Source organism: Chiloscyllium punctatum, chromosome 44, assembly GCF_047496795.1.
Source record: "Chiloscyllium punctatum isolate Juve2018m chromosome 44, sChiPun1.3, whole genome shotgun sequence".
NCBI classification, from domain to species: Eukaryota; Metazoa; Chordata; class Chondrichthyes; order Orectolobiformes; family Hemiscylliidae; genus Chiloscyllium; species Chiloscyllium punctatum.
The window spans coordinates 34,089,853-34,114,440 of NC_092782.1; the positions used below are offsets into that span (position 1 = coordinate 34,089,853).

General features: G+C 38.8%; 1 protein-coding gene across 1 annotated transcript in view; it reads right to left on the bottom strand.

Moving 5' to 3' along the window:
- Positions 1–460: 460 nt before the first annotated feature.
- LOC140466854 (interleukin-17 receptor E-like protein) overlaps positions 461–24,588 on the bottom strand; it is a 38,515-nt gene continuing 14,387 nt past the window's right edge. Inside the window, exons 6-18 of the mRNA XM_072562586.1 lie at positions 23,942–23,986; positions 22,631–22,770; positions 21,881–21,949; positions 21,449–21,503; positions 17,190–17,353; positions 16,003–16,047; positions 15,371–15,428; positions 9,868–10,016; positions 9,344–9,409; positions 8,921–8,978; positions 5,598–5,714; positions 3,562–3,616; positions 461–2,082 (exon numbers count right to left, since the gene is read on the bottom strand). Coding sequence (XP_072418687.1) covers positions 2,046–2,082; positions 3,562–3,616; positions 5,598–5,714; positions 8,921–8,978; positions 9,344–9,409; positions 9,868–10,016; positions 15,371–15,428; positions 16,003–16,047; positions 17,190–17,353; positions 21,449–21,503; positions 21,881–21,949; positions 22,631–22,770; positions 23,942–23,986 — 1,058 coding nt within the window. The 3' untranslated portion in view covers positions 461–2,045. The remainder of the gene's footprint in view (positions 2,083–3,561; positions 3,617–5,597; positions 5,715–8,920; positions 8,979–9,343; positions 9,410–9,867; positions 10,017–15,370; positions 15,429–16,002; positions 16,048–17,189; positions 17,354–21,448; positions 21,504–21,880; positions 21,950–22,630; positions 22,771–23,941; positions 23,987–24,588) is intronic.

The window sequence follows — 24,588 nt, forward strand, 5'->3', positions numbered from 1 at the left end:
ACCCTTGGGAATTCTCAAGTCCTCTGCTGTGTTTTAAGTGCCAAATGCCTGTCTGAGAGTAACTTTGTCTGAGCAACCCCTTAAGTGAGACTCTGTGTGTGTGTGTGTGTGTGTGTGTGTGTAATACAGCCCAAGGTAAAATAGACAATACACTTGCTGCAGTTAAGGTTCTAATGCATGGTTCAGTCCACAGGGTCTTCAGTATATTCACAAGGAAAGAAAAACAACATGCAATTTGTCAAAAATGACACTTAGCCAATTTTTGGTAAGATTCAGATCAGAGTGTTTTTTACTACACTTAAATTCTCACCATCACTCCCAGGTTGGAATCAATATTCCAGAACAAAGAGAAAACCACATTCAGCAGCCACACAAGAGATCAACCAAATAAATAGCAAGACAGAAATACAAAAAAGAAGACTTTTTTTTAATTTATGTTTTTAAAAATTACAATGCAGTTGTAATCCATACATGTAGCAAAATTGTGAGATGCATTTTAATTATATAGAATGAGTCTGTGATACAACCGTTTTTCCAATTTACATATACATATTGAGCAAATATTTCAGTAACCATGAAGAGCACAGCAGGGTATTCAGTGCAACCAAATCCACTTAAACTTCATAATATTTTGGGTCGAAGAAAAATCAATTATATCCAATGTCTTTGCCATTTTATAGATCTTGTTTTGTTTCACCTCAAGAACCTTTCCAAAACTGTTCCTGAACAAGAGGTTTCAGACAAGAAACTTAAGTTCTACCAACAATCTCAGTAAACACGTTTCAAAATACACTTATAAAATGCACTAAGTTCCTCACTGTTGAGTCACTAATACTGGTTTTAATGTATGTTGTAACATTGAAAAAGACAATTTCTAAAATAAAGCAATGTTAGATAAAGTATAATACTAAACAGTACATTTTCAATATCAAAACATTAGCAAACACATAATTGTACAAGTTGCTTTTGATAGATATTCCAAACTATCTAGTGGAGACAAATATTGATGGATAAGTGTTTAATATTTCTCAGCTCAATTACTTCAGTCCTGAATTAAGTTACAGCTTAAAATATTTTCATTTCATCATTGTACAGTGGCCACCAAAAATATCTTTCTGAATAGATAGTCACAAAGGTATTTACAAAATACTTATACAGAAGTATACAATTGCTACTCCAAATCTTTACAATTGGTACAACTTGGAAAGAGTCGAACCATACTTGAGCATCTTAAACACCTTTTACACTGCCACTTATGTCATTAATACTTTAGAGAGAGAGAGAGAGAGAGAGAGAGAGAAAGAGAGAATGAGAAAATATGCAATTGGCTTTGTGCAAATAAAACAACTCCCGAATTCTCTGTATCAGGCAAAGATATGCCAATCCCTGCAGAATCTAGACACAGATTTACATTAACACCTAGATTCATGGATAAACTAAGAAAAAAAAAGGTTTCTTAAACCAAAAGAGAAAATGCTGGAAAATCTCAGCAGGTCTGGCAGCATCTGTAAGGAGAGAAAAGAGCTGACATTTCGAGTCTAACTGACCCTTTGTCAAAGCTAAAAAAACTTCTTAACTCTACAGCTACCATTAACCACAAGTACTCACTAATCTAAGGGCAAAAAGATGAAAAATACTCAATGTATTCTATAGTTGCAAGCACCACAATAATACATTTAATTCAGAGTATACTAGTTGAATAACTAGCTACATCTGGATTTGTCTGCAGCTTTACATACTTAGACCTGAAAACAAAAGGTTGGTCCGTTGTCAAAAGCAGAACAACAAAATATCTATTCTCAAGCTTATTGTCTTTTCACTTCTTCATAAATGAGTATTGAAGCTTTTCTATGTGTGCTTCTGATAAAACTAGAATAAGTGTTGCACCCATAATCTAAGGCAACGTATGCTGCAATAAATAGTAGGAGATCTGCTCAATGTTCTAAACCTTCTTTTCACAGAAGCAGCTCAGAATAAATGTTCTCTTCATTTCACAGAGAAATGTAGCAAAATCTTTGCTTAGCTTGATATATATGATAAAATCTTCAGAGGGGAGAGGCTTCTTGTATGTCCACGGACATTCTGAAAAATAATCAATAACACTTCTGTAAAATAAGTAGAGATGCAGATGATAGCCTTAAATATCCTGTCCAATGTACTTTTACCAACATTACTGTAGCTGGGCAAAATATCATGGGATTTTAAGAATGTTTCAGGTTTGTGTGATTTTTAATACCAGTTTTAAAAACCTTTGACCTAAAGCAGGTCTCAACCACAAAATTGGTTTCACATTTATGGTTGATTAATTATTTTAGGATTTTATGCTAATTGTCCTCAATCACAGAATACTCATAAGGAAATCAAGTTATTTTCCTAATCATCCTGTTCAGAGATTAGATTACTTACAGTGTGGAAACAGGCCCTTCGGCCCAACAAGTGCAACCCACCCATACCCCTACCCCTACCCTAACACTACGGGCAATTTAGCATGGCCAATTCACCTGCCCTGCACATCTTTGGACTGTGGGAGGAAACCGGAGCACCCGGAGGAAACCCACGCAGACACGGGGAGAATGTGCAAACTCCACACAGTTAGTCGCCTGAGGCAGGAATTGAACCCAGATCTCTGGCACTGTGAGGCAGCAGTGCTAACCACTGTGCCACCGTGTCACCCTCACTAATCTAATGTTATTACATACTTCTGGAGCAGATGAGACTTGAACATAGATCTCTGAAATTAAAGCTGGATCTTTTGAGCATGAGAAGATGTTTTGATTTTTTTTTAGCATTCACTACTTTACCATAAGTGAGGTTAAAAAAAAAGTCTTTTAAAAAAAATGTTTTCAGTAATTTTAAATCCATTTTTTTTCCACAAGTGGCAGATTGACATTAAGTTTTTTTTTCATAGTTCAATCATATTAATCAAATTTAAGCGAATAAAGGATTCTGATAAAATTAGATTTAAAGCACTATCTGACTTTATTATTTTATGGTGTATTTTTTTGTCCACCAGCATACAAAGGAAAATGAGTGGAAACTTGAGGCTGCTGGAGAGTGAAACATTTTTCCGAGTCGGAATTCTAACGCCAACTGTTACAAACTTTCAGGAAATAACGAGGTCATCAATGGACTCACTAAGTTCTCAAATATGAAACCACGACCTATGTTACAAGGAGAACATGTTCTTGGAATTGCTGAATATTTAAACACCCATCTCCAGATCAGCTCATTAAAATGTATTATGTGATTGTTGGCTACATTCTCTTAAAAAGGGATTCAAATTGGCAAGTGAAAGGATCTTCAGATATGGAGGAACAAGTAGCCCCAAAGAAGATCAAGGTACTGTTTAGAAAGTTACACTTCCAAATATTATTGGGTTAGATCCAATGGAAATTTTAAAATTAAGTATCAAAAAATCTTTGAAAAGTACAATTTCTAATTAATATCAGGCCAAATCAAAGTCACCAGTACAGTATAAAAACCTCTCGCTTTTGACAAGTCCAAAGCATTATCTTGCTTTAAATGCTTCTGCTATTATTCGCAACTGAGAAGTTTTCCTACCTTTTGGATGACTGGCTTGAATGCTGAACCACTTTTCTGTATGGACGATGAAGAGCTATATAAATGTTGAGCAATAAAAAGAGAAGGAAAGTACATCTTTACTATTGTACACATTGAATTTTCTATTTAAGAAACAATTGTGAGAAAAAGTGAATAGTTCCCATATAATGCCTTAGCACTGCTGAATCTACTGTAAAGCTACTTCTGTGCAGGCCTTGGAGTTTTAGTGACACTGGCTTTTAACATGCAAAGTCTAGATATTAAGTCTAGATATTAAAAAATCAGGTTGATTGCCTGCCACACATTTTCCTATTTTGAAGAAAAAAATGCATGGATGCGATTGGATTCAAACATAAACAATACTGATAAAAGCATTATTACTACTATCATTGGAAAGGATTTATTTTCCAGAGACTGGGCATGAAATGCATGCAGATCTGACAAGCTATTATAAAACCTTTCCAGTGAAGGATCACTATCCTTAGGCACGCTCAGAGGCAGAAGCTCTATGATCATGTAGGAGGATACAGGGTTGGAAATCCTGCTGCCATTCCCCCTCCCTCTGATTCAGTTTGTGTGGTTAAGTCTCTGTGGCAGCCTTCCCATTGAGTTGCCAATTGAGGTCCGTAAGTGGAACATTAATGCCCACTTCTGGGTTTTATTCTGCCACCATTGGACTCTTCATAAATGGGAAACTAAATGATGCATTGACTTACAGCTTCCTGGAAAGGGGAAGGGATCAATCAGTCAAAGACGTGCCGCTTGATTGAGAGACAATGTGCAAGGAAGGGGCAGCAGGTGCCCACTGAAAGCCAATTCCTTGCCCCACCTCTTCACCCACCACAACACTTGTCGATGCCCCTTCCACCAACCCCAACTTGCCCTCATTTACTTTGCTCGCTGTCCCTGGCAAAGACCTAAATTAATTATTAGCAGGAGCCACTGCCTCAGTTGGTACTAATGGTGAAAGAGAATTGTTAGCCTCTGATTAGTTGGCAGCTCTTGGTGGGAGGAGCACAGATTTTCGCCATCTGAGGTTCTCCTGGAATAAAATGTCCTCAAAAAAGTCTAGGCTTCTCACTGCCAATGAAAGGCTGGATTCCCTCAAGGTTCTTGGACATCAAGTCAAGAAGGGTGCTGCCAAATTTAGTGGCACACTTCTCATCCCCACCCCTGCATGGGCAAGTGATTAAAAATAAAACACAATGTAGCAAGGAAAGAGCTTTCCTGCTCAGTCATGAAATATTAAAGGGTTTCAGAAAGGTTGTAGAGATCGCCATTAGGCTGCTTAAATCATCTCAGCAAATGGCACTGTCCACTTGGAGGTTCAGGCCTCAATAAGTCAAGCTACACTCTCCAGATGGGTATCCTCCTGCAGCTTGCAATAGGAGGTGGTGACTTTGCCAGCCTGCCCGAACACAAGGTGGGTCTTGTGGATCTAGGAGAGGAGGGTATTTTTCTTTGACGTGCCCACTTTGTCACACTCCTCCACTCTTGACCTCTCTACAGCTGCTTTTCCATCAGCCAGACGGAGTTAAAAATCAGACTAGTAAATAGGCCAATAAACAAAAAGCAATAAAAGCCTCCTCACAAAGGTGGGGGGGCGGAATGTGATGCAGAAGTCCATAAATGCAAGATCTACTCACGTATCCAAGAGGAAGATAAATATTAAAAGGTAGGGAAGGAATGTTAGGGAACTATTGCAGTTAGGTTTTAAAACAGCCACACTGAGTAAAATGACAGAGTATTTTCCATGACCCAGTCTGTATTCCAATAAAAGAGTAACATGCGTTAAAGTATTTTAATGCCAAGAAAAAGTCGACCCCCGAGAGAAAAAGATGGTGAAAAGTGTCTGCTTTTACTGTTAATGATTACCATTGTATATTGCTGCTATAAGCTGTGTAAAGTTACAATTCATACATTCATAACAACATTAATGCTTTAAAGTGAAATGCACATCTTCTTTCAAGGCCAAGCAACAGTCAATACCAACAATTCAAACAAACAATGAATACTGTTTCACTATTATTTCTCACCTCTGCAGAACATGTATCCTGCAACAAGGATCACAGTCAGTAGAATCACTAAAATCATAAAGATTGCAACTGTCCAGGTATACGCTGAGGAAGTACCCGTGGCTTTTAATTCTGTAACTGGAAACAAATGGATATTGCATGACTGATTTATACAGTACTATGTAAAATGTAAAAGAAATCACATCATTCGTAACTGAAATTTCCCTTCACTTCACTCCCAAAGACTCCTCTCGATTCCCCAACACGTAATTCCAAGAGGAATAAGAAAGAATGGAGCCTAGTCTCCACTCCTAGACTCTCCCCAACTATCCCTCCTACTGTCGCACTAAAAGACTTATAATTTTGCTAACATAACAGTTAGAGGACAGACAGAGTTTAAGATTTTATTGTTTGCTCTTCTATCCTTTGGAGAGTTCTGTGACAAATGCTTCCATCAGAAGTTCATCCACCTGATATTAATGGTTTCCCATTTCATTCAACTCTGACTTCATATCAGTGTGGTTAATGGCTGAAGTCTTCAAAGTTCCCTGCAATTTCCTTCTTGTAGCAAAATTATCAACATGATTAGCAACTTTTTAGATCCAATGCTATGCACAAATCTGTTCACAATTTGTTTCTCCCATATGAAGATTTATAACCATATTCAAATTTCTCATACACAGAGGAACCGCGATTATCCGAATTTCGGATTATTTGGACAAGATCGCAAAGTCCCGATGCTTGGCCAACCTGTTATCCAGCATTCAATTATCCGAACAAAATACTCCTCACTCGTGTTGTTCAGATATTTGAGGGTCCTCTGCACTGTGGAAACAACTACTGGCAGCTTGTGGTAGAGTATTTCCAACAATCAATCAGCATCCAGCAAACTTCCCCACAGAGCTGTGTGCTAATAACCAGATGTTCCCTTTTCTTTGTGATGTTGTTTGCTGTGATGTTAGTTGAGGAATAAATATTGATCAGGACATCAGGAAGACCTCCCCTTCTCTTCACAAATCGTCCCACAATATATTTTAAACTCCACCCAAGACGGATTCCTTTTGAACATAGAAGGCTGAGGAAGGTACATGGTACATAAAGTTCTGAGGGGCATAGACAAGGAGCCACTTTTCCCCTAGCAGACAGGAAAATAACCAAAGGCCACTGTTTTAAGGCAAGGAACAGGATGTTTAGAAGGAATTTGAGGAAAAGAAAATTCACCCAGAATTGTGGATATCTGGAACTCACTGTCTAAGAACTGAAGAACTATTTAGGTGAGCTCTTGAAATGTAAAAGCATACAAGACTACAGGAAAATGCTGGAAAATGGAATCAGAAGGGATGGATGGTTGATGACCACAGTGGTAATATTTGCGTGGAGCCAGAGCACATGGATAGGGTTCAAAATGAATATTTTGGGTCAGCACTCACTCGTAAGAGGACCTAGAAATTGGGGAGAAGGTCTGTGATATCATTAGGACAGGCAGAGAGGAGGTTGAGTGGTCAGGCAGGCTTAAAAGTAAATACATTTCCAGGGTTCGATGATATGTATCCCAGTTTCTGTTTGAGTAAGGCAAGGAAGGAAATCGCAGAGGCACTTGCAAAGATTTTCAATTCCTCTTTGGCTACAGCAGAGGTGCCAGAGAACTGGAGGACAGCCAAAATAGCAGCATTACTCAAGAAGGAACCAAGGGATAGATGAGGAAACTATATGACCTCGGTGGTAGGGAAACTATTGGAAGCAATTGTGAGGGACAGAATTAATCTGCATTTGGACAGGTAGGGATTAATGAAGAATAGTTAGCACGGTTTTGTTAAGGAGAGGTCATACCTAAACAATTTGATTTTTTTCAAAGGGTGACCACATTTGTAGATTCTAATATAGTCTACTTTGACATCAGCAAAGCTTTTGATAAGGTCCCGCATGGGAGACTAATAGCAAAGATAAGACCACATAGATCCAAGGAAATTTGGCAAGTTGGATCCACAATTGGCTAAGAGGCAGGAAGCAGAGAGTAATGATTGAGGGTTTTTTTTTAAACTGAATGTTTGCATCCAGTAGTGTCCCACAAGACTCAGTGTTGGGGCCCTTGTTATTTGTGGTTACATAAATGTTTTAGACTTGAATGTACGAGGGTTGATCAGTAAGTTTTCAGATGATACAAAGTTTGGTGTGGTGGTACATAGGGAGGAGGATAGCCTTAGACTATAAAGAGGACACTTGGCTGGTCTGACAGACTGAAATGGAATTCAGTCTGGATAGATTTGAAGTGATGCACTCGGGTAGGACAAACAAAGCAAGAGAATACATAAAGAACTCTGGGAAGCATCGAGGATCAGAGGACTTTGGTGCACATGTATACCAATCCCTTAAGGTATCAAAACAAGTAGATAATGTGGTTAATAAAGCATTAGTTGAGGTATTGAGTTGAACATAACAGAGGTTATGCTGGGATTGTACATGGGGCCATTTTAGCTCAGTTGGCTGGAGAGCTGGTCTGTAATGCAGAGTAATGCCAAAGTATGGGTTCAATTCTCCTTCTCAACCTCTCCCCTCGCCTGAAGCATGATGACCTCAGGTTAAACCACCAGTTGTCTCTCTCTAATGAGAGAGCAGCCCTATAGCTGGTAAGACCATGGCAACTTTACTTTTATAAAATGCTGGTTCGGCCACAGCTAGAATATTCTGTGCAGTTCTGTAGTCCACATTATAGGAGGGAAATGATAGCACTGGAGAGGGAGGAGAGGAGAGTTGCCTGGGCTGGAGAGATTCAGTTAAGACAATGACAGATTGGGGTTGTTTTCCTTTGAGCAGAGAAAATGGAGGTGCATCAAATTATGAAGGACATAGATACGGGAGAGGGGAAGAAATGTTTCCTTTTGTTGGAAGGATCAAATAACCAAGGGCATAAATCTTGGAAAAGAGGCAGATGACTTAGAGAAGATGGAAGGGAAAATCTTTTCACCCAGGGGTGGTGGGAATCTGGAACTCACTGTCTGTTAGGGTGGTGGAGTAGTATTTAGGTATGCACTTGTGATGCCAAGGCATACGAGTCCATAGACCAAGTGTTGGAAAATGGAATTAGAACAGTTAGGTGGTTGTTTTGACCAGCACAGGCATGATGGGCTGAAGGGCCTATTTCTATGCTGTAAAAACAGAGGCTACAAGAAGGAACCTGAGTGCAATGGCACATCAGAAAGATTGTGCCTCCAACAATTCATCAGTGTGAACTTCATGTTGTAACAAATTATTTGAAACAGAGTATTCAGTACAAATGTAAAAGCAAACACATTGGATAGCTCAGCAGCAATCCTCTCAAAAAGAAAGATAAATAAGCCACTTACTCCACATGATGTCACAGAATTGAATCCGAACAGAATATTCTACATCTGTCCGCCATCCCTGTCAGGACAAATCAATTTAGATTTGTTATCGATTGTTCATTTTTTTTAAGACAAGGAAATATAACCCTACATGCACTGATTTGGAAGTTCTGGCAATTAGTGAAGTGTTATAAACAGCTTGATCACCCCTGGCTGCAGAAGAGAACGTGACTAGATTTTGTTGCTTTCAATTGCTATTGAGCAAACCCTGCTGGGTATATTTTGATGAAATGCATGTGCTCCAATACTTCCACCCCCACCCCATGGGAAAATAGGCTACCCTGGTTGGTCTTGTATTGAATAAGCCAATCCAAATCTCCAACTTCAGAATAGGAAGTCAAAATTTAAGAAGAAAAATCTTTGCTAAATTAAAAGCTCTCATACCTGTATACAAAAATTGCTGTCATATTCTTCCTGCGACAGGTTAAAAACTCGAGTATAGGCACCAACCTGGAACAGGAAACATTTTAATGAGTTACTGCTTTGAGACAGGAACGGATATATGAATCAACGAACAACTCCGAAGTTATTGCAAATCTTCCTATTAAAAACAACTACCTCAGAAACATTATCCAAATAGCATCATTGGAGGGTCAAGTACAACATGACTTCTCTTCCATAGGATGTTTATTTTGAAATGCCAAGCAAGATCAGTTTAGAATGTTGATCGACAGTCAGAATAATTAAATAAGTTGTAGAATGCAAAACAGCTTATGTTCAGAGTTCCAATTAAATTTAAGTTTTACTTTAGTGGGATTGGGAATAATTGTATTTTGCAAATATTTAATGTATCTGTATATTTGTAAACCTTCTCAAGTCTGTGGTGAAAATATGTTGTTGCATATGAAAGTATATAGCATCTTTAGTCCCACTGACTAATCTGTGGTTTAAAATCAACATGAACTCACCGTGTTTGCAGTAACTTGCAGCTCCTTCAGTGGGTCACACTCATGGGGGGCAGACCTGTTACACAACGCCATCTTGAATTCAGCCTTGTTCAAAGTCTTGAATGTAAACTGAAGCTTACTGTACTGCTCATCAAAAGTCATGTTCCAAGCTATATTAAAAATAATTGTTAACTGGTGACCATCATGCTTCGAAGTCTGCTCTGAAAATAGTACATTTGTAGTTTTGAGGTGAGGATCTCAGTTTATGCCCAATAAATCTAAAATTTTGGATCAGTTCCAAGAATTTAATTTCAAAGATATCGAGGTAGCCCTTGACTTTGTATGACGGTGTCTCCACAGCAACTTTTAAGTCCTTTCCTAATAAAATCCAAACTTGGTGCCAGCTTTCGATCACTCAATTTGTGCTATGACACAATGTTAAGATCTACACCAGCTACACATGTTATAGAGGAGACTGGATTTCACATGACCTTTCCAGGGTTATTAGTGGGTAAGTGCAGGGGGATATTCCAATAAGTCAAGAGACCACCTACATGCTCTCAACTCACCTCCACAAAATGGAGGTTAGACGGGTGGCTGCTAAAATTAGCAACCCCTTCTCCAGATGTAAATAAATAAAAAGATCAATAAGGCCCGTTTACAAGGTATTGACTGCAATCATGCACTTATGATAGCTTCATGTTGTTGGCACAGACAACAGGGAAGAAATGGGCAGGCTCTTTTTAATGGCCTATGTGGGAGAAGACAGGAAGGAAAGGTGAACACACACAGTACCCCTATTTGGAGGCCATCTTCTCTCCAAAATGCCGCTGTCCTTTCTTTGGTGCCCACCTGACTTCCAAAACCAGAACTCCACCACCACTGCAGACCCCCATTCAAATCCCTAGGCTCTCTGATACCCCCCCCCCCCCCCCCCACTCTAAAACCTCAGGACCTGCCATTCCAGGACAGCTGTCACCTCCTACGTGGTCCTGACAATGCCCGTTACTGGCTGACTTGGAAGGGAATGATGGATGGAGTTCCGAGCCAGGCCTGCAGCTTTCAATGATAAAATGTCCTTCCACTGATGGCTGTAAATACCACTGTTAGCCAGTCAATTTAGCTGGATGCGTGATGGTTGGCAGATGGGTTTCTACTGGCTGCATCTCAGCTTCTAACTGACTGTCCATCTGGCCAGTGCCTGTAAAATGCAGCCACAGGGCTTGCTGACTCGTGTAAAAGACTTTTGCGTCCACAATGTATTTATTTCATCTTAAGTCTGCTGATAGTTGAAGCAGCTTCCAAACAAAGATATGTTTAATTATCTAAGTTGAAAACAGTAAAGAACTTAAACAACTGCTCTCTGGTATAGTGTTTAACATAGATGAGAATAAAAAAATTGTTTCAGGATTCTGTAGGAACGACCAGGCAGTCTGCTGATACACATCACATCCAAATTCACTAAAATGCACCAGGTTCGTATTGAGAAAGAGGAGTGTTTACTCAGAGATCTCAGACAAGAGGAGGATTCTGGAAACAATGGAGTGGAATCTTGAAGTTATCCAGCAAAATTTAAGTCCTATTGAAGATAAATTCTCAAAGTTGGAGAAATAAATGGAGCAGCAAGACAAGCTGACATTTTGAAGGTGAGGGAATGTATTGTGGCTCAGTTCAGAGAAACCAGTTAAGATAACAGATCTGAAACATTAGAGAAAACAGTTTTGAGATATATAAATGACAGATGAAACTGTAGATGGGTGGGTTAGTAAGTCTGCAGATGATACAAAAATTGGTGGAGTTGTGGATAATGTAGAAAGTTGTCAAAGGATACAATGGGATATAGATCAGTTGCAGATATTGGTGGAGAAATGGCAGATAGAGTTAATCCAGTTAAGTGTGAGGTGCTGCACTTTGGGAAATCAAAGGTTAAGGAAAGGTATACAGTTAATGTCAGGACCCTGAACAGCATTGATGTACAGAGGGATCTTGGGGTACAAGTCCATGGCACCCTGAAAGTGGCCACACAAGTAGACAAGATGGTAAAGAAGGCGTATGGCATGCTTGCTTTTATCGGTCAGAGAATTGAGTACAAGAGTCAGGATGTCACATTGCAGCTTTCTAAGACTTTGGTTAGGCCAAAGTTAGAGTGTAGCATTCAATTCCAGTTTCCACATTACAGGAGGATGTGGAAGCTTTAAAGAGGGTACAGAAGAGGGTTACCAGGATTCTGCCTGGATTAGAGGATATGAACTATTAAGGACAGACTAGAAAAACTCAGGTTATTTTCTCTGGAGCAGCAGAGGAGAGACTTGATAGTAATCTATAAAATTATAAGATACACAGAGAGGCTTGACAGAATTTTCCTCCAGTAGTTGAAGTGTCTAAAACTAGGAGGCATGCGTTTAAGATAAGAGTGGGAAAATTAAAAAGATGTAAGGGGCAAGTTTTTTAAAAAAACACACAGAGTGTGGTAGAAGTGTGGAGCACACTTTCAGGGGTGGTGGTTGAGGCACATACAATAGAGGCATCCAAAAGACTTTTAGATAAACACATGACTATGCAAGGAATGGAGGGATATGGACGAAGGACAGACAGAAGGGATTAGTTTAATTTGGCATCATGTGGGCACAACATTGTGGGCCGAAGGGCCCATTCCTGTGCTGTACAGTTCTTTGTTTCTGTCTATTCAAGGGCAATTCTGCAGTAGTTAACAAACTGATCAAACAAACGGTGCTTCATTGTGATTTTCCTACTTGGGTTGTCGCTATTTCAGCAATATCTAATTAATTTTCAGCTGGAATTCAAATTGGAATATAGTTGTAGCAATCTTTGTAAGCATTTGTATTGGTGGCTCAGTGGGTCTGGGTTCAATGCCTGGCCGATTCACAGTCATGAGTTTTGCTTGAAGTTTTACTGGGCATAACCAAGTTCAGAAAGAAAGGATGTTTGTTTCGCCTGGCTGGAGACTCTCATATCTACTGCCGGGGTAAAGAGCAAGGAATTGTGGACAGATGATATGAGAATTTGTTCACTTACATGGTGATAAATTTTAGAAAAATCTCTACTCCTCAGGGCTGTGCAGGCTCAATGTTTGAATAGTTTCAAGTCAGAATAGATGAGTTTCTGAAAATTGATGACATTAAGTAAAGTGGAGATCGCCAGAAAATGGTGTTGAGATGGTTGGCCATGATCCAGAAAAATGGGGAAGACTCGACGTGCTGAATGGCCTGTTCATATATGACCCTGTCACTACCGAGAGAGGCAGTCTTTTCAAGTGGAAAGACTGTTGCTGTTAGTGCCTGACAGATCAGATTTAATGTAATCCCTCAAAAGAACCCAATCAGAAAGAAATCTGTCTTCTGTCTGTTTTGAAAGAACTTTCAAAGAAGGCATTTTGTTATGTTTTCCTTTATTGGTCAGTGCATTGTGTATAGGAGTTGGGAGGTCATGTTGCTGCTGTACAGGACATTGGTTAGGCCACTGTTGGAATATTGCAAGCAATTCTAGTCTCCTTCCTATCGGAAGTACGTTGTGAAACTTGAAAGGGTTCAGAAAAGGATGTTGCCAGGGTTAGAAGGTTTGAGTTGTAGGAAGAGGCTGAATAGGCTGGAGCTGTTTTTCCTGGAGTGTCGGTGGCTGTGGGATGACCTTTATGGAGGATTATATAATCATGCAGGGCATGGAGGGGGTAAATACACAAAGTCTTTTCCCTGGGGTGGGGGAGTCCAGGACTAGAGGGAGTAAGTTTGAGGTGAGAGGGGAAAGATATAGAAGGGACCTAAGGGGCAACTTTTTCATGCAGAGTGGGTACATGTATGGTATATCCTGCCAGAGGAAGTGGTGGAGGCTGGTACAATTGCAACATTTAAAAGGCATCTGGATGGGTATATGAATGGTAAGGGTTTAGAGTGATATGGGCCAAGTGCTGGCAAATGGGACTAGATCAGGTAAGGATATCTGGTCAGCATGGACGAGTTGGACCGAAGTATCTGCTCCATGCTGTACTTCTCTGTGACTCTATAACTTTCCTACACCAGACAAAGTGGTGGATGCAGGTACATTTACAATGTTTAAGAGTCTTTTTAATAGGTTCATCAATAGGAAAGGTTTGGAGGGATTTGACCAGGTGTAGCAAATGGGACTAGTTTAGATCAGGAACATGGTCAACGTGGACTGGTTAGGCCAAACGGCCTGTTTCCATGCTGCATGACTCTATGAACAAGAATGGAACCTGATGACAGTTACAATGATAAAGTAGGCCTCATACTGCAGAACATAGATAAAATGTGCATCTTTTATAGAAATCACAGTCATGTTATGGCACAGAAAGAGGTCATTAATTTCATCATGCCTTTTCTGGCTCATTGACATTGAGTAATGATACTCATTTAATCTCTTGATTTTCCCCCATTCCCTGGCACATTACTTTTATCCAGATAATTATCTAATGCCCTCTTGAATGCCTCAAATTGGACCTGCCTCCATCACACTTCCAGGCAGTGCATTGTATACCCTACATAGTGTGAAAAAAAAAAATTTTCTTCAAGGTCCTTCAAATTTTGTTTTGTTTCTAAACATAAATGGAAACAAATCTTCAGTATAAGTTCAAAATTGCTAATGGAAGCACAGAGGTCATAACTAGCATATTGTTGCACCATCTTATGTTTATCTCCCTCAAACATGTTAGCACACCTCCAATAATTTAATAGATGGATCAGCTTAAGCAATGCCTTTATGAACAAGGGTATTTTTCATTTTGTTGCTTGGTCTTTACATAACTTCATTCAGAGGATGCCAGATTTTTGCATTTCTTTGGACAGCCTCCCTCGGGAGCTATGAAGAAAAACTTGCCCTTTCTCGATTTCTAATTTACAATCAAATCCCTCAGATGTCCCCACCCCCAACAAATCTTTACTATGATGCATTAAAAATATTGATTTTAAATTTATCAATTCAAAACAAATTATAATTTAGGAGTCAGGTCACCAACTTGACAACTTTTGAAATTTTATTTTCAACATAATAGTGTCAATATACAATCAATGGTCCCACCTTGATGCAAATATCTACAAATTTTCAGTCATCCCAATTTACAGACAATTCCACAAGGCTACCGTGTAGCAAACCATATGGTGTTCTGAGGAAGGGTCACTGGACCCAAAACATTAACTCTGTGTTATCTCCAAAGATGCTACCAGACCTGTTGGATTTTCCAACATCTACAGTTCTTTGCAGCTTTATATAGCAGGGTTTAATTTCCTCCAATCACTCACACATTAATAGATTCACTTTTAACTTCCTAAATGTGAGGATGACTGTTTTGATCCTGAGCAGGCAGATTTCCACACGTGCAATGTAAACCTACATACCATCCAGAGTATGAATCACAGCTGCCTAAACCCAGAGTAGTGTTGCAAGCTCTGCCCAAATTAAGTCAGTTAACTGACCAGATACTTAAACTGTGATCAGAGATGTTCAGGGCCACATGACACAATGAGCAACTTCATTCAAAATGCATTTTTACCTGGTGAATATCCAAAAGCAAAAGGACATCTGACCCAAACACCTTCATTTGTGGTAAACTGTAAAACAAGGTTGAAAATACAATACATTAGGGGGATGAGTATAAAATTTTGAGGTAAAAATATGAATAGCCATAAAATATTCACATTTTTACACTTTTACATTTTTACACTTGTATGCACAAACTGAACACGCAATATCGAGGAACAGGGCAGAATCTTTGAGAATAGAATTTTCCGATTCCAAAAATAATTTCTATGTTGGCCAAATTACTTTCAAATCTGAGCGTTCGATTGAGAAAATATAGAAATGCTCTGTTCAAAAACTCAACACTTAGCACAGCACACACGCACGCACACCAAATGATCCCAGCCTGGACTTGGAATCTGCACTCGCTGGATTGATTTTAACCATCGAGTAACAGGAGGAGTATCACAAGTCACCTTGGCATCTGGGTTGAACAGGAAACCAATAGATCCAGAATTCCTGTTCAGGATGGCAGACGACAACTAGAAAACGTGCATGGATGGTGCAAGCTAACAAAATACCACAATTAGGTGTGTTTATGAAGCATTAACTAGAAAATAAAGAAAATCAAATTCTAATTAAGATGGAAGAATGGAAAAGTTTTACCTTTACACAAAGTCTTGGATTTGGATCTACGCGTGAATACCTGACCTATTCAAAAAAGCCAGTATTATTTTCCACACAAGAATTGACTGAGATTCTTTTAAAAATCAAAACTATATTCATTAAAGTGCCTACCTTAAAATAATTTGGATGACAAAAGCCATGCAGATTACCATATTTAATTCATTCAGGGAGACCTTTGATTTTCCTAATCTGTTCAAATCACATTTGTCTTTTTCTTTTAAAACAACTGCAGTTTAACATTTGTTTATGAGGTTGAATTTTGTAATTGATTATAAAATTGGCAATAATCTGCCTTAGTACTTCAAAATTTGAGCTTTGGTCCAATTTTAATGGATCATTCTTACAAAATTTTGAAAATGCCCTGTTGCAATCTGTGCTTCATCAGTCTGCTGCTATGTTTAATTCGCCAAAATCTCTAGCTCTCCACAATTAGTCTAATGCCCTCAGTCATGACTGGACGAGTTCATCTGCTGCTAAGCCCCACAGAAATATCACATATGCTTTGTTGTATTTGAATCATAATTGGCAAGGTTTCTGTTGGGGCCAGCCTGAAAGTTTTATAGAACAAAGTCATGCATCAGAAAATGTAAATAATTGACATTAAAGAAATCTTGTTAGCTGACAAATAAATGTCATACTATGCTATCAGACTATTATCCTGATTTCTAAAGTGCAAAACATCCCCCGAAACTGCTACAACTTGCGCTAATCAAACTGAAAACTTGGAAATGGTTCAAATTAGAAAGCACTTGTGTTGAAAGGTCAAATTTGTGGTTGCTAGTCAGAAGAGGAAACACAGGCTCAATATTATATATAAAATATTTTCTTTGATTTTAGTTGTGCAAATTGCTGCTTTGCTTTTTATCCTTTGAAATATTCAGGTGATGAATCAAATTCCGTTTCCCTTTTCTCAACTTTAAGTATAATTTTTAAAAAGTCAACCACATCCTTTTGGAAAGAACTAATGGTTTTCCCTCAATTTGGTTGTTATTCTTAAAAGTATGCCTTCTGGAACAGACTCAGCCACCAGTACATTATTGTTCTTTTTCCAAATGATCTTGTCAACTCCATAAAGCTATCCACCACATTCCCGCAATCTTTTTACCTCTAGAAAAATATTATGCAGGATTTGGCTGTGCATTCAAGTTCATAACATATGTACTTACTTTATGTTGTCTTTTGTGGAAGGAATTTTGTAGATCAATGCAATGGTCACTGCTTCTAGTCATCCAGCAGAGGTTTACACTGACTTCCATAGGACAGACCTGTTCCCAGGCCAATTCCTGTGATACATGATCATACGTTATACCATTCCAAAGCTCAGCTGTATCTGAAATCAGATATCAGAAACTGGGTTAAAGAATATTTACAAGTGCAGTTATAATTGGTATTAATGTATCAATTGTTTATGCCATTGAACATATATTTATCTGCAAAAGGCTTCTAATGCATGCTCAGTTCTTCAATGACCCAATTTAAATTCACTGAAAATCACTTCTGAAAATTCTAAAAAAACAATTAAGTAGATTCTGCTGGACATGCCTCAACTCATGACTCCCCAAAGCCTACCCTCCATCAACAAATAAAAAGTCAGCAGTCTGATGGAATACTCTGTTTTTCACTGGCGAGATGCAGCTCCAACAACATTCAAGAAGTTCTATTGGCATCCCATCCACAACCTTCTATGTTTTCTCCTAACACACAGTAGCAACAGTATGTCCCATCTACATGATACCCCTCAGCAACACACCAAGAATCCTTCAACAGTAATTTCTAACTTGCAGCCTCTACCACCTAGAAGGACAAATGCAGCAAATGCACAGGAACATCATGTTCTCCTCCAAGCCACACAGCTAGACCTAGAACTATATCATGATATCTTCACTGTTGCTGGAACTACATTCCTTCAGAGATGCAAGTTTATCTCCAAAAGGGTATTTTACCTGTTGTAGCAATGTTTGTTTTATCTCTCATAAAATAAGAAACTGGGCATGGATACCAGACATTTATTCAAGATAAATCAACAGACATTTATTCAAGATAATTATTATATACAAGCATTATATTCACAGGCACACAAGCGTCGACTAAATTAAAACAGAGCAGCATACTTCTAATTGGGGTGTCATGCTTCAAGTGAACCGGGTAAAATGGAATAGGAGACCTTTAAACCCTCAGGTCACATGCTCTGATGCATAGTGACATTATGACCAGTGTCGCTTCAAGGTATCCTGACATAATGACTGAGGCATAATGCAACAAACTGCATCACATAGACGACAGCCATTCAGGAAGCTCGCTATATCCTTCTAAAGGGCAATTAGGGATGGTCAAAAAATGCTGACCAGTCTAGTTACCTCATATCCTGTGAAACAATATGATGTAATTGTATGTGCTTGTTGATACTTTTTTTTTGTTAAAGTGAGCTTACCAGCAACTGTGTACCGATAACCAACTCCTGGTTCAGGTCAGTTGAATGCTGACCCAGGGGCCTTATTGTTGGAGTGATAATGTTCCTACCCCTGAACCCGGAGACCTAGGTTCAAGTCTCACTTGCTCCAGAGGTGTATGGTAACATCTCTGAACAGGTGTGCAGAAACAACAACAAAGAAAAGCAGCAAATGTTTTGGATTCAGCTTTCTCAAGATAGTTAAATTCCAGATCTCTGACAATGGGTCACCCAGAGTATGCTGAAATATAGAAAGACAAGATCCCTGCCCCCACATATCCCGACTACAGCAAAGGAAAATGGAGAAGAAAATTACAAATAGTTCTTGTACAAACATTAAAGACAGACCTCTAGCTGAAATTAACAAACAAATGAATTATACTACATCTTGCATGGACACAAATTAGCACCACTTTGGTATTTCCATTTATGAAACTTTTTACTTGAAAGATCTCTCCCAATTTCCTAAGACAGAGTCAAATTTGAAAGCATTTTGCTTCTACTGATTCACATTTGCCAGAGTATTTGTTTAAAAGTCGTCAGAGATATTTGAACAGTTGTATGAGACCCACCCACTACCCATAAGCAATAGGTCAGTATCAAACTCAGCTCCTGGAAGTGGTTAAATGTTATTCTCATTTCATCTTCCAAACTGCTGATCCAAAGACCACTAATTTACTGAAGAGGAGTTGTTTTTAATCTGAAGCGTTTTATTTAACACGTCAGTAAGTTAGCTTCCAGCAACTAGAGCAAACAAGATGTTCAAAGTAAAGACTCTAGATGACAGGGAAATCTGTTTGTGTATTGCAAAAGAGAATAATTTTCTGAAAAGCATGCTCATTTTGGGTGTTTGGGTTTAATAGAATGAATAAATATTCACATCGACTTGGAGCTTTTGCATTTTTTTAGGCCAAATGATTCTAATACATATTTGAGAGAGTACATTACATGGAATAAAGTGCATAACGGTTTATATTAGTTAAATAACAAGAATATTCAAGTTAAAAATCTCACTATACCAGGTTATAATCAAGGTTTGTTTGGAAGCACTAGCTTTCAAAGCGCTGCTCCTTCATCAAGTGGTGCAGTGCTCCAAAAGGTAGTGCTTCCAAATAAACCTGCTGGTTTATAACCTGGTGTTGTGAGATTTTTAACTTTGTCCACCTCAGACCAACACCGGCACTTCCAAGTCATGAATATTAAAGATTAATTTGCCCTGAAACTCCAGCTCCACCCAATTATTTGATAATCTGATTCAACATCAAGAAACCACAATGATAGTATTTCACAAACTAAATTGCATTAATTTGAGAGATTTTCAGTTGTAATCCTCTCAAGTTTATATCTGTTACAGTAATAACAGCAAAGTTGAATTACCTTCCTCTGTTGTGCCAAAATCTAATGATATTATAATTCTAGAACTTTAAATAATTTGCTATCGATTTCTGTTGTGCCAAATGTTTTTTTTTCCCCAAATAAAATCCCCAAGATACAGTATTCAAAGTCATGAGAAATTAAGCAAGTGGTTCCCACTGGGTGTGTAACAGAGTTATGGCATAATCAACCAGGAGAGGCTATTGAACTAAATGTAAGGGCAGAAGCTCCTGGCCCTGAAGCCAGTGGGACTGGGGACAAGTGATAGGTCCTGGAACCCTACTGCCATCCCACCTTAACAAGTTCTGGGTGGGAAGGTCTACGCACTCTCTCTATTGCTATGTGAGGTCTCATGTGTCAATAATGACCACTTAAGGACCAAGTCAAGTCCTTTTCCCAGCTGGGCTGCAATGATTATTCTTGCCCCAAAAAGGATGGACATAACAGTAGACATACACGACTATTAAACTAGACTTGGTGTGGGGGAAGAGTTCTAACTAATCCAAACATATTTTATAATAATGAGGGACTGTACCAAAGGTAGAGGGCGTGGTTGGAAATGGAGGGTCACTGACAGCCACCCTCATTACCTTGTCTCAGATACCCCTCCCTTTGCAAGAAGGCAATGTTTCAAGAAGTCAGCTCAGCTCCACCTTCAAGGGCAACAAGGGATAGGCAATAAATATTGACCCACTAAGAGACACCCTAAACTCATGAATGAATTAAAAAGAATCCAGAGACTATGCACCCATCCAACAAAAACACCCTTACCTGATAGTATTGTTCTTGGGATTTTGGTTCTTTAGGAGCATCCACAGCCTTTTTGGTGACCGTGCAACGTACAAGAACTGCGGAGCTCTGACGGGCCAGCAGTTTTCACTGGTGGGACTTGATCTTGAGAAGCCCTCCAAATAATCTGACTAGAGGAAGTTGCAGCAGGGTTTGCTCTTTAGAGATAGCTCAGGTATCTTGCCACCTGCTAAACAAGCGAGTGAGACCCCCACCACCCCCCCCCCCCCCCCACCCCAGCACCCAAATAGGGAAGGGATTGAGGGGTCACATTTGAAGGTGGGTCTATGAATCAGAATTATCAAAGACATTCCTGGACAAAAAAGGGAACATTCTTGCAGTGCAATCAATGCCCTTAACTCTGGCTTCCATGTTCCCACACACATTTGGACAGTATGCTTGTTTAGTTTATGCTAAAAAGCCTGACCATTGGGTATGGGGGTGGATACAAAGGCCATGTTCAAGCTCATGCCTAACATTGCCCATTCCACACCCATCAGAAAACTGAGGGGAGAGAAGGATAGAAGCCATTGATTTCTCAATTAAATCAATAACACTTTTAATCACAATCAACCCACAATAAAACAATAGTTATGTGTACAAGTGGATTGGTGGTGAAACTGGATATAGGCAGGGTGAAATAAAGGTCCCTGTTTTGCATTGGTTTCCTGTTACAATCAATGCCTGACGTTCTGTGCCATTCACTGAAGGTTTATATCCCTGCCTACATTCAATTTCACTCCAGATGTCTTTACTTAGTCACTGAGAATGCATGCAAGATTTTCTTGTAAAAAGTTAAGTTTGGTGACTTACAGTTTTTAAACGGACAAAGTTGTACCCTTCTAGCATCAGGCAGTGCTGACCAGCCCTGGAAATACAACGACAAAGCAGAGTTCTCAAAAAAAGTAAAAGGTGTCATGTTTTCTCTCCAAGTGAAAAACCAGGTTTTCGCTGCAGAAAAGCGAGAACCTTAGAAAATAATCTAAGGATAACACTTACACATTTTATAAAAATATTGATGGTTTTAAGCAGAAGTACAAATTATCCATTGCAAGACTGAAGTAAAAACAATTAAATAAAAGTACTTATGTTTTTCCAAGTTCCAATATAATTTGCATTTAGCTCCTCTTTAAATACTTTATTGTCTCAGTATTCAGGAATTCATTAATATCTTTGAGACCGATAAGTTGAATGTTTCACCTTTCACATTCAAAGAATAATGATGCAAATACACTCACTGATTACCTCAATACACAAACAGGGCAATATCCGAGAGTATGGCAAGGTGACTTCTTTGGAGTCTTGGACTTTAATCTATATTTAAAAAAATAGTTTCAGCAATGACACTATAACAATAAACATCCAATTATATAAAAAGAGTAAAGAACTAAATCCACAGCTCCAAAATGCCCAAATCTGAAGGGGACAGAGTTGGGGATAAGGAGGAAATCAGGTGTGGAACCCGTTTGTACAGAGATTCTGCTCCCTTTTCCCTGGGCATTCCATTGACCCGGATTTCAGCGGGCAGATCACCAGTCTCCTCAGTTTATATTAAAGGGGGCTTCTTGGAGCTGCAGGTTGAACAAGCACCAGGCCTTCCCAAAAAGACTTCCATCCTTTACACCCTCAAAGGCTTCACTGGACCTTATGGGTGATAATTATAAATTTGTTTTGTTGACTAAGGTAATTTTCTTGAAATGGCTCAATTCTTTTGTCTCATCACAGTGTAGCTACATTAAAAGCCAAACAATTCATTCTTGGTGGCAAGAGGGTTCCACGTGGCATTGTTCCAGCTTATAAAGTTTCATCAATGGGCCACAGCATAGTCTTGAAATGACCCCACTCTTGTAATATGTCACATGGTACATAGCCTAGTGTGGATTGGGATTCCCCTCCATCATTTTTCAACCAAAAGTGAAGACAACACAAAGTATGGAGTCTACATTTTTCAAAGGAGATGGAATTTAATGTCTAAATTAAACTGTGATTATTTACCAATGCACTGATTCCCACATCTTCACAAATAAACCATTTGTGGCATAAGCGCACATGATAGGCAAGATCTTCTACGATTTCAGAAACCTGAACAGACAATGACTTCTGTTTTTTGTCAATAACATAGTCTAATTTGCCAGCTGAAATATAATAAGAAAATAATTAATGTATTCAGTATTCAAATTCTGAAATCTAGTGTATTATCAACAAGTAATTTATGCATGCCAATAACTCTTTGGTAATTTTCTTTCTTTAAAAGATAAAATTTTTAAAACTGTGCACATGATCAAATTTGATCATTATAAATTATACACATTGTAGACCAGCCTTAAGCTCTTAAAAATTACATTGTATTTTATTAAAATATAGACTACAATGACAGTGCATATTAAAAGGTATTCCCTGTATATTTTATGATTTACTCTACATAATTATAAAACCCCAGTACAAATCCTTGCTCAAAGCCAACCCATCACAATATGATAATATATAAAAGAAAAGATAAGGGTAAGGTAGAATATTGGTTTTGCTACAGTACTAGAAATAGAGAGGCCTAGACTAATGATCCAGATATACAAGTTTCAAAACCCACAAATGGTAGCGAAGGAATTTTCACTGAATTAAATAAATCAGTGTGGAAGAAAACAAAAATAGTTTCTGTAATGGTGACCATTAAACTTTCCAATTGTAAAGCAATCCATTTGTTATATCAATGTCCTCAGGGAAGGAAGTAGATCATGTTTACCCAGACAGGCCAAAATGTGACTGCAGACCCACAGTAATATGATTAGATCTGGTAGTTCATCAGAGCCATTTAAAAAAAAAAGTCATCTCACCATTTTCTTAAGGGCAAATAGGATGGGTGACAAATACTAACATCATCCACATTAACAATAAGTGAAATAAAATAGACATTTCTCCACAAGGTGGTGCAAGGAGAAACAATGGGCTCATCAGCAACTTTGCAGGCTGAATTATCCCAGCCAGTGATAGAGGACTGGAGGTTGGATAACGAAATTACAGACAAACAATTAAGAGGCAACTTCCTGGAAGATTGCTGAGCCAGCCTCACTACTGGCCAGTGGGGGCTCAAGACCCATATTTGATCTAATGTTGGGACCCAATTCCCATTGCAAAATACAGACACTAACGTATCATTACAGAAACTAGGGAATAGGTTCCTCATCTCCCTTTAGCTCAATGCATGACCCATGGAAATTTCAGGAATAAAATAAAGAAGAAAATGATGGACTATCAGAGTTTAAAATAGTTATTACTCAATTTGTATAATTTATTACTATTTTACTTTACCTATACATGTTGAGATACTTTTTCCAATATCTTTATCAGTGCAATCTAAAATAGAAAAACAAAGTTAAAACCTAAATAATATCAAACTACTTCTGCAAGAACTGTCAGATAATCATAGAATGTTAATTCTCCACCACCATCACCTGACAGATAAATCCAGTTCCTAGTCATGGAGGTCTAATATGCACCAACTATGATATCATACAGTCAGAGATGTACAGCATGGAAACGGAACCTTTGGTCCAACTCGTCCATGCCAACCAGATATCCTAACCTAATCCAGTCCCATTTGCCAGCACTTGGCCCTTATTCCTCTAAATGCTTCCTATTCATATACCTATCCAGATGTCTCTTAAATATTGTATTTGTGCCAGCCTCCACCACTTCCTCTGGTAGCTGATTCCACACACGCACCACCCTCTGCGTGAAAAAGTTGCCTCTTAGATCCCTTTTAAATTTTACCCCGTCACCCTAAACTTATGCCCTCTACTTTTGGATTCTCCCACCCCAGGGAAAAACCTTGTCTATTTATCCTTTCCATGCCCCTCATGATTTTATAAACCTCAACCTCCAATGCTCCAGGGAAAACAGCCCCAGACTATTCAACCTCTCCCTATAGCTCAAACCTGCCAACCCTGGCAACATCC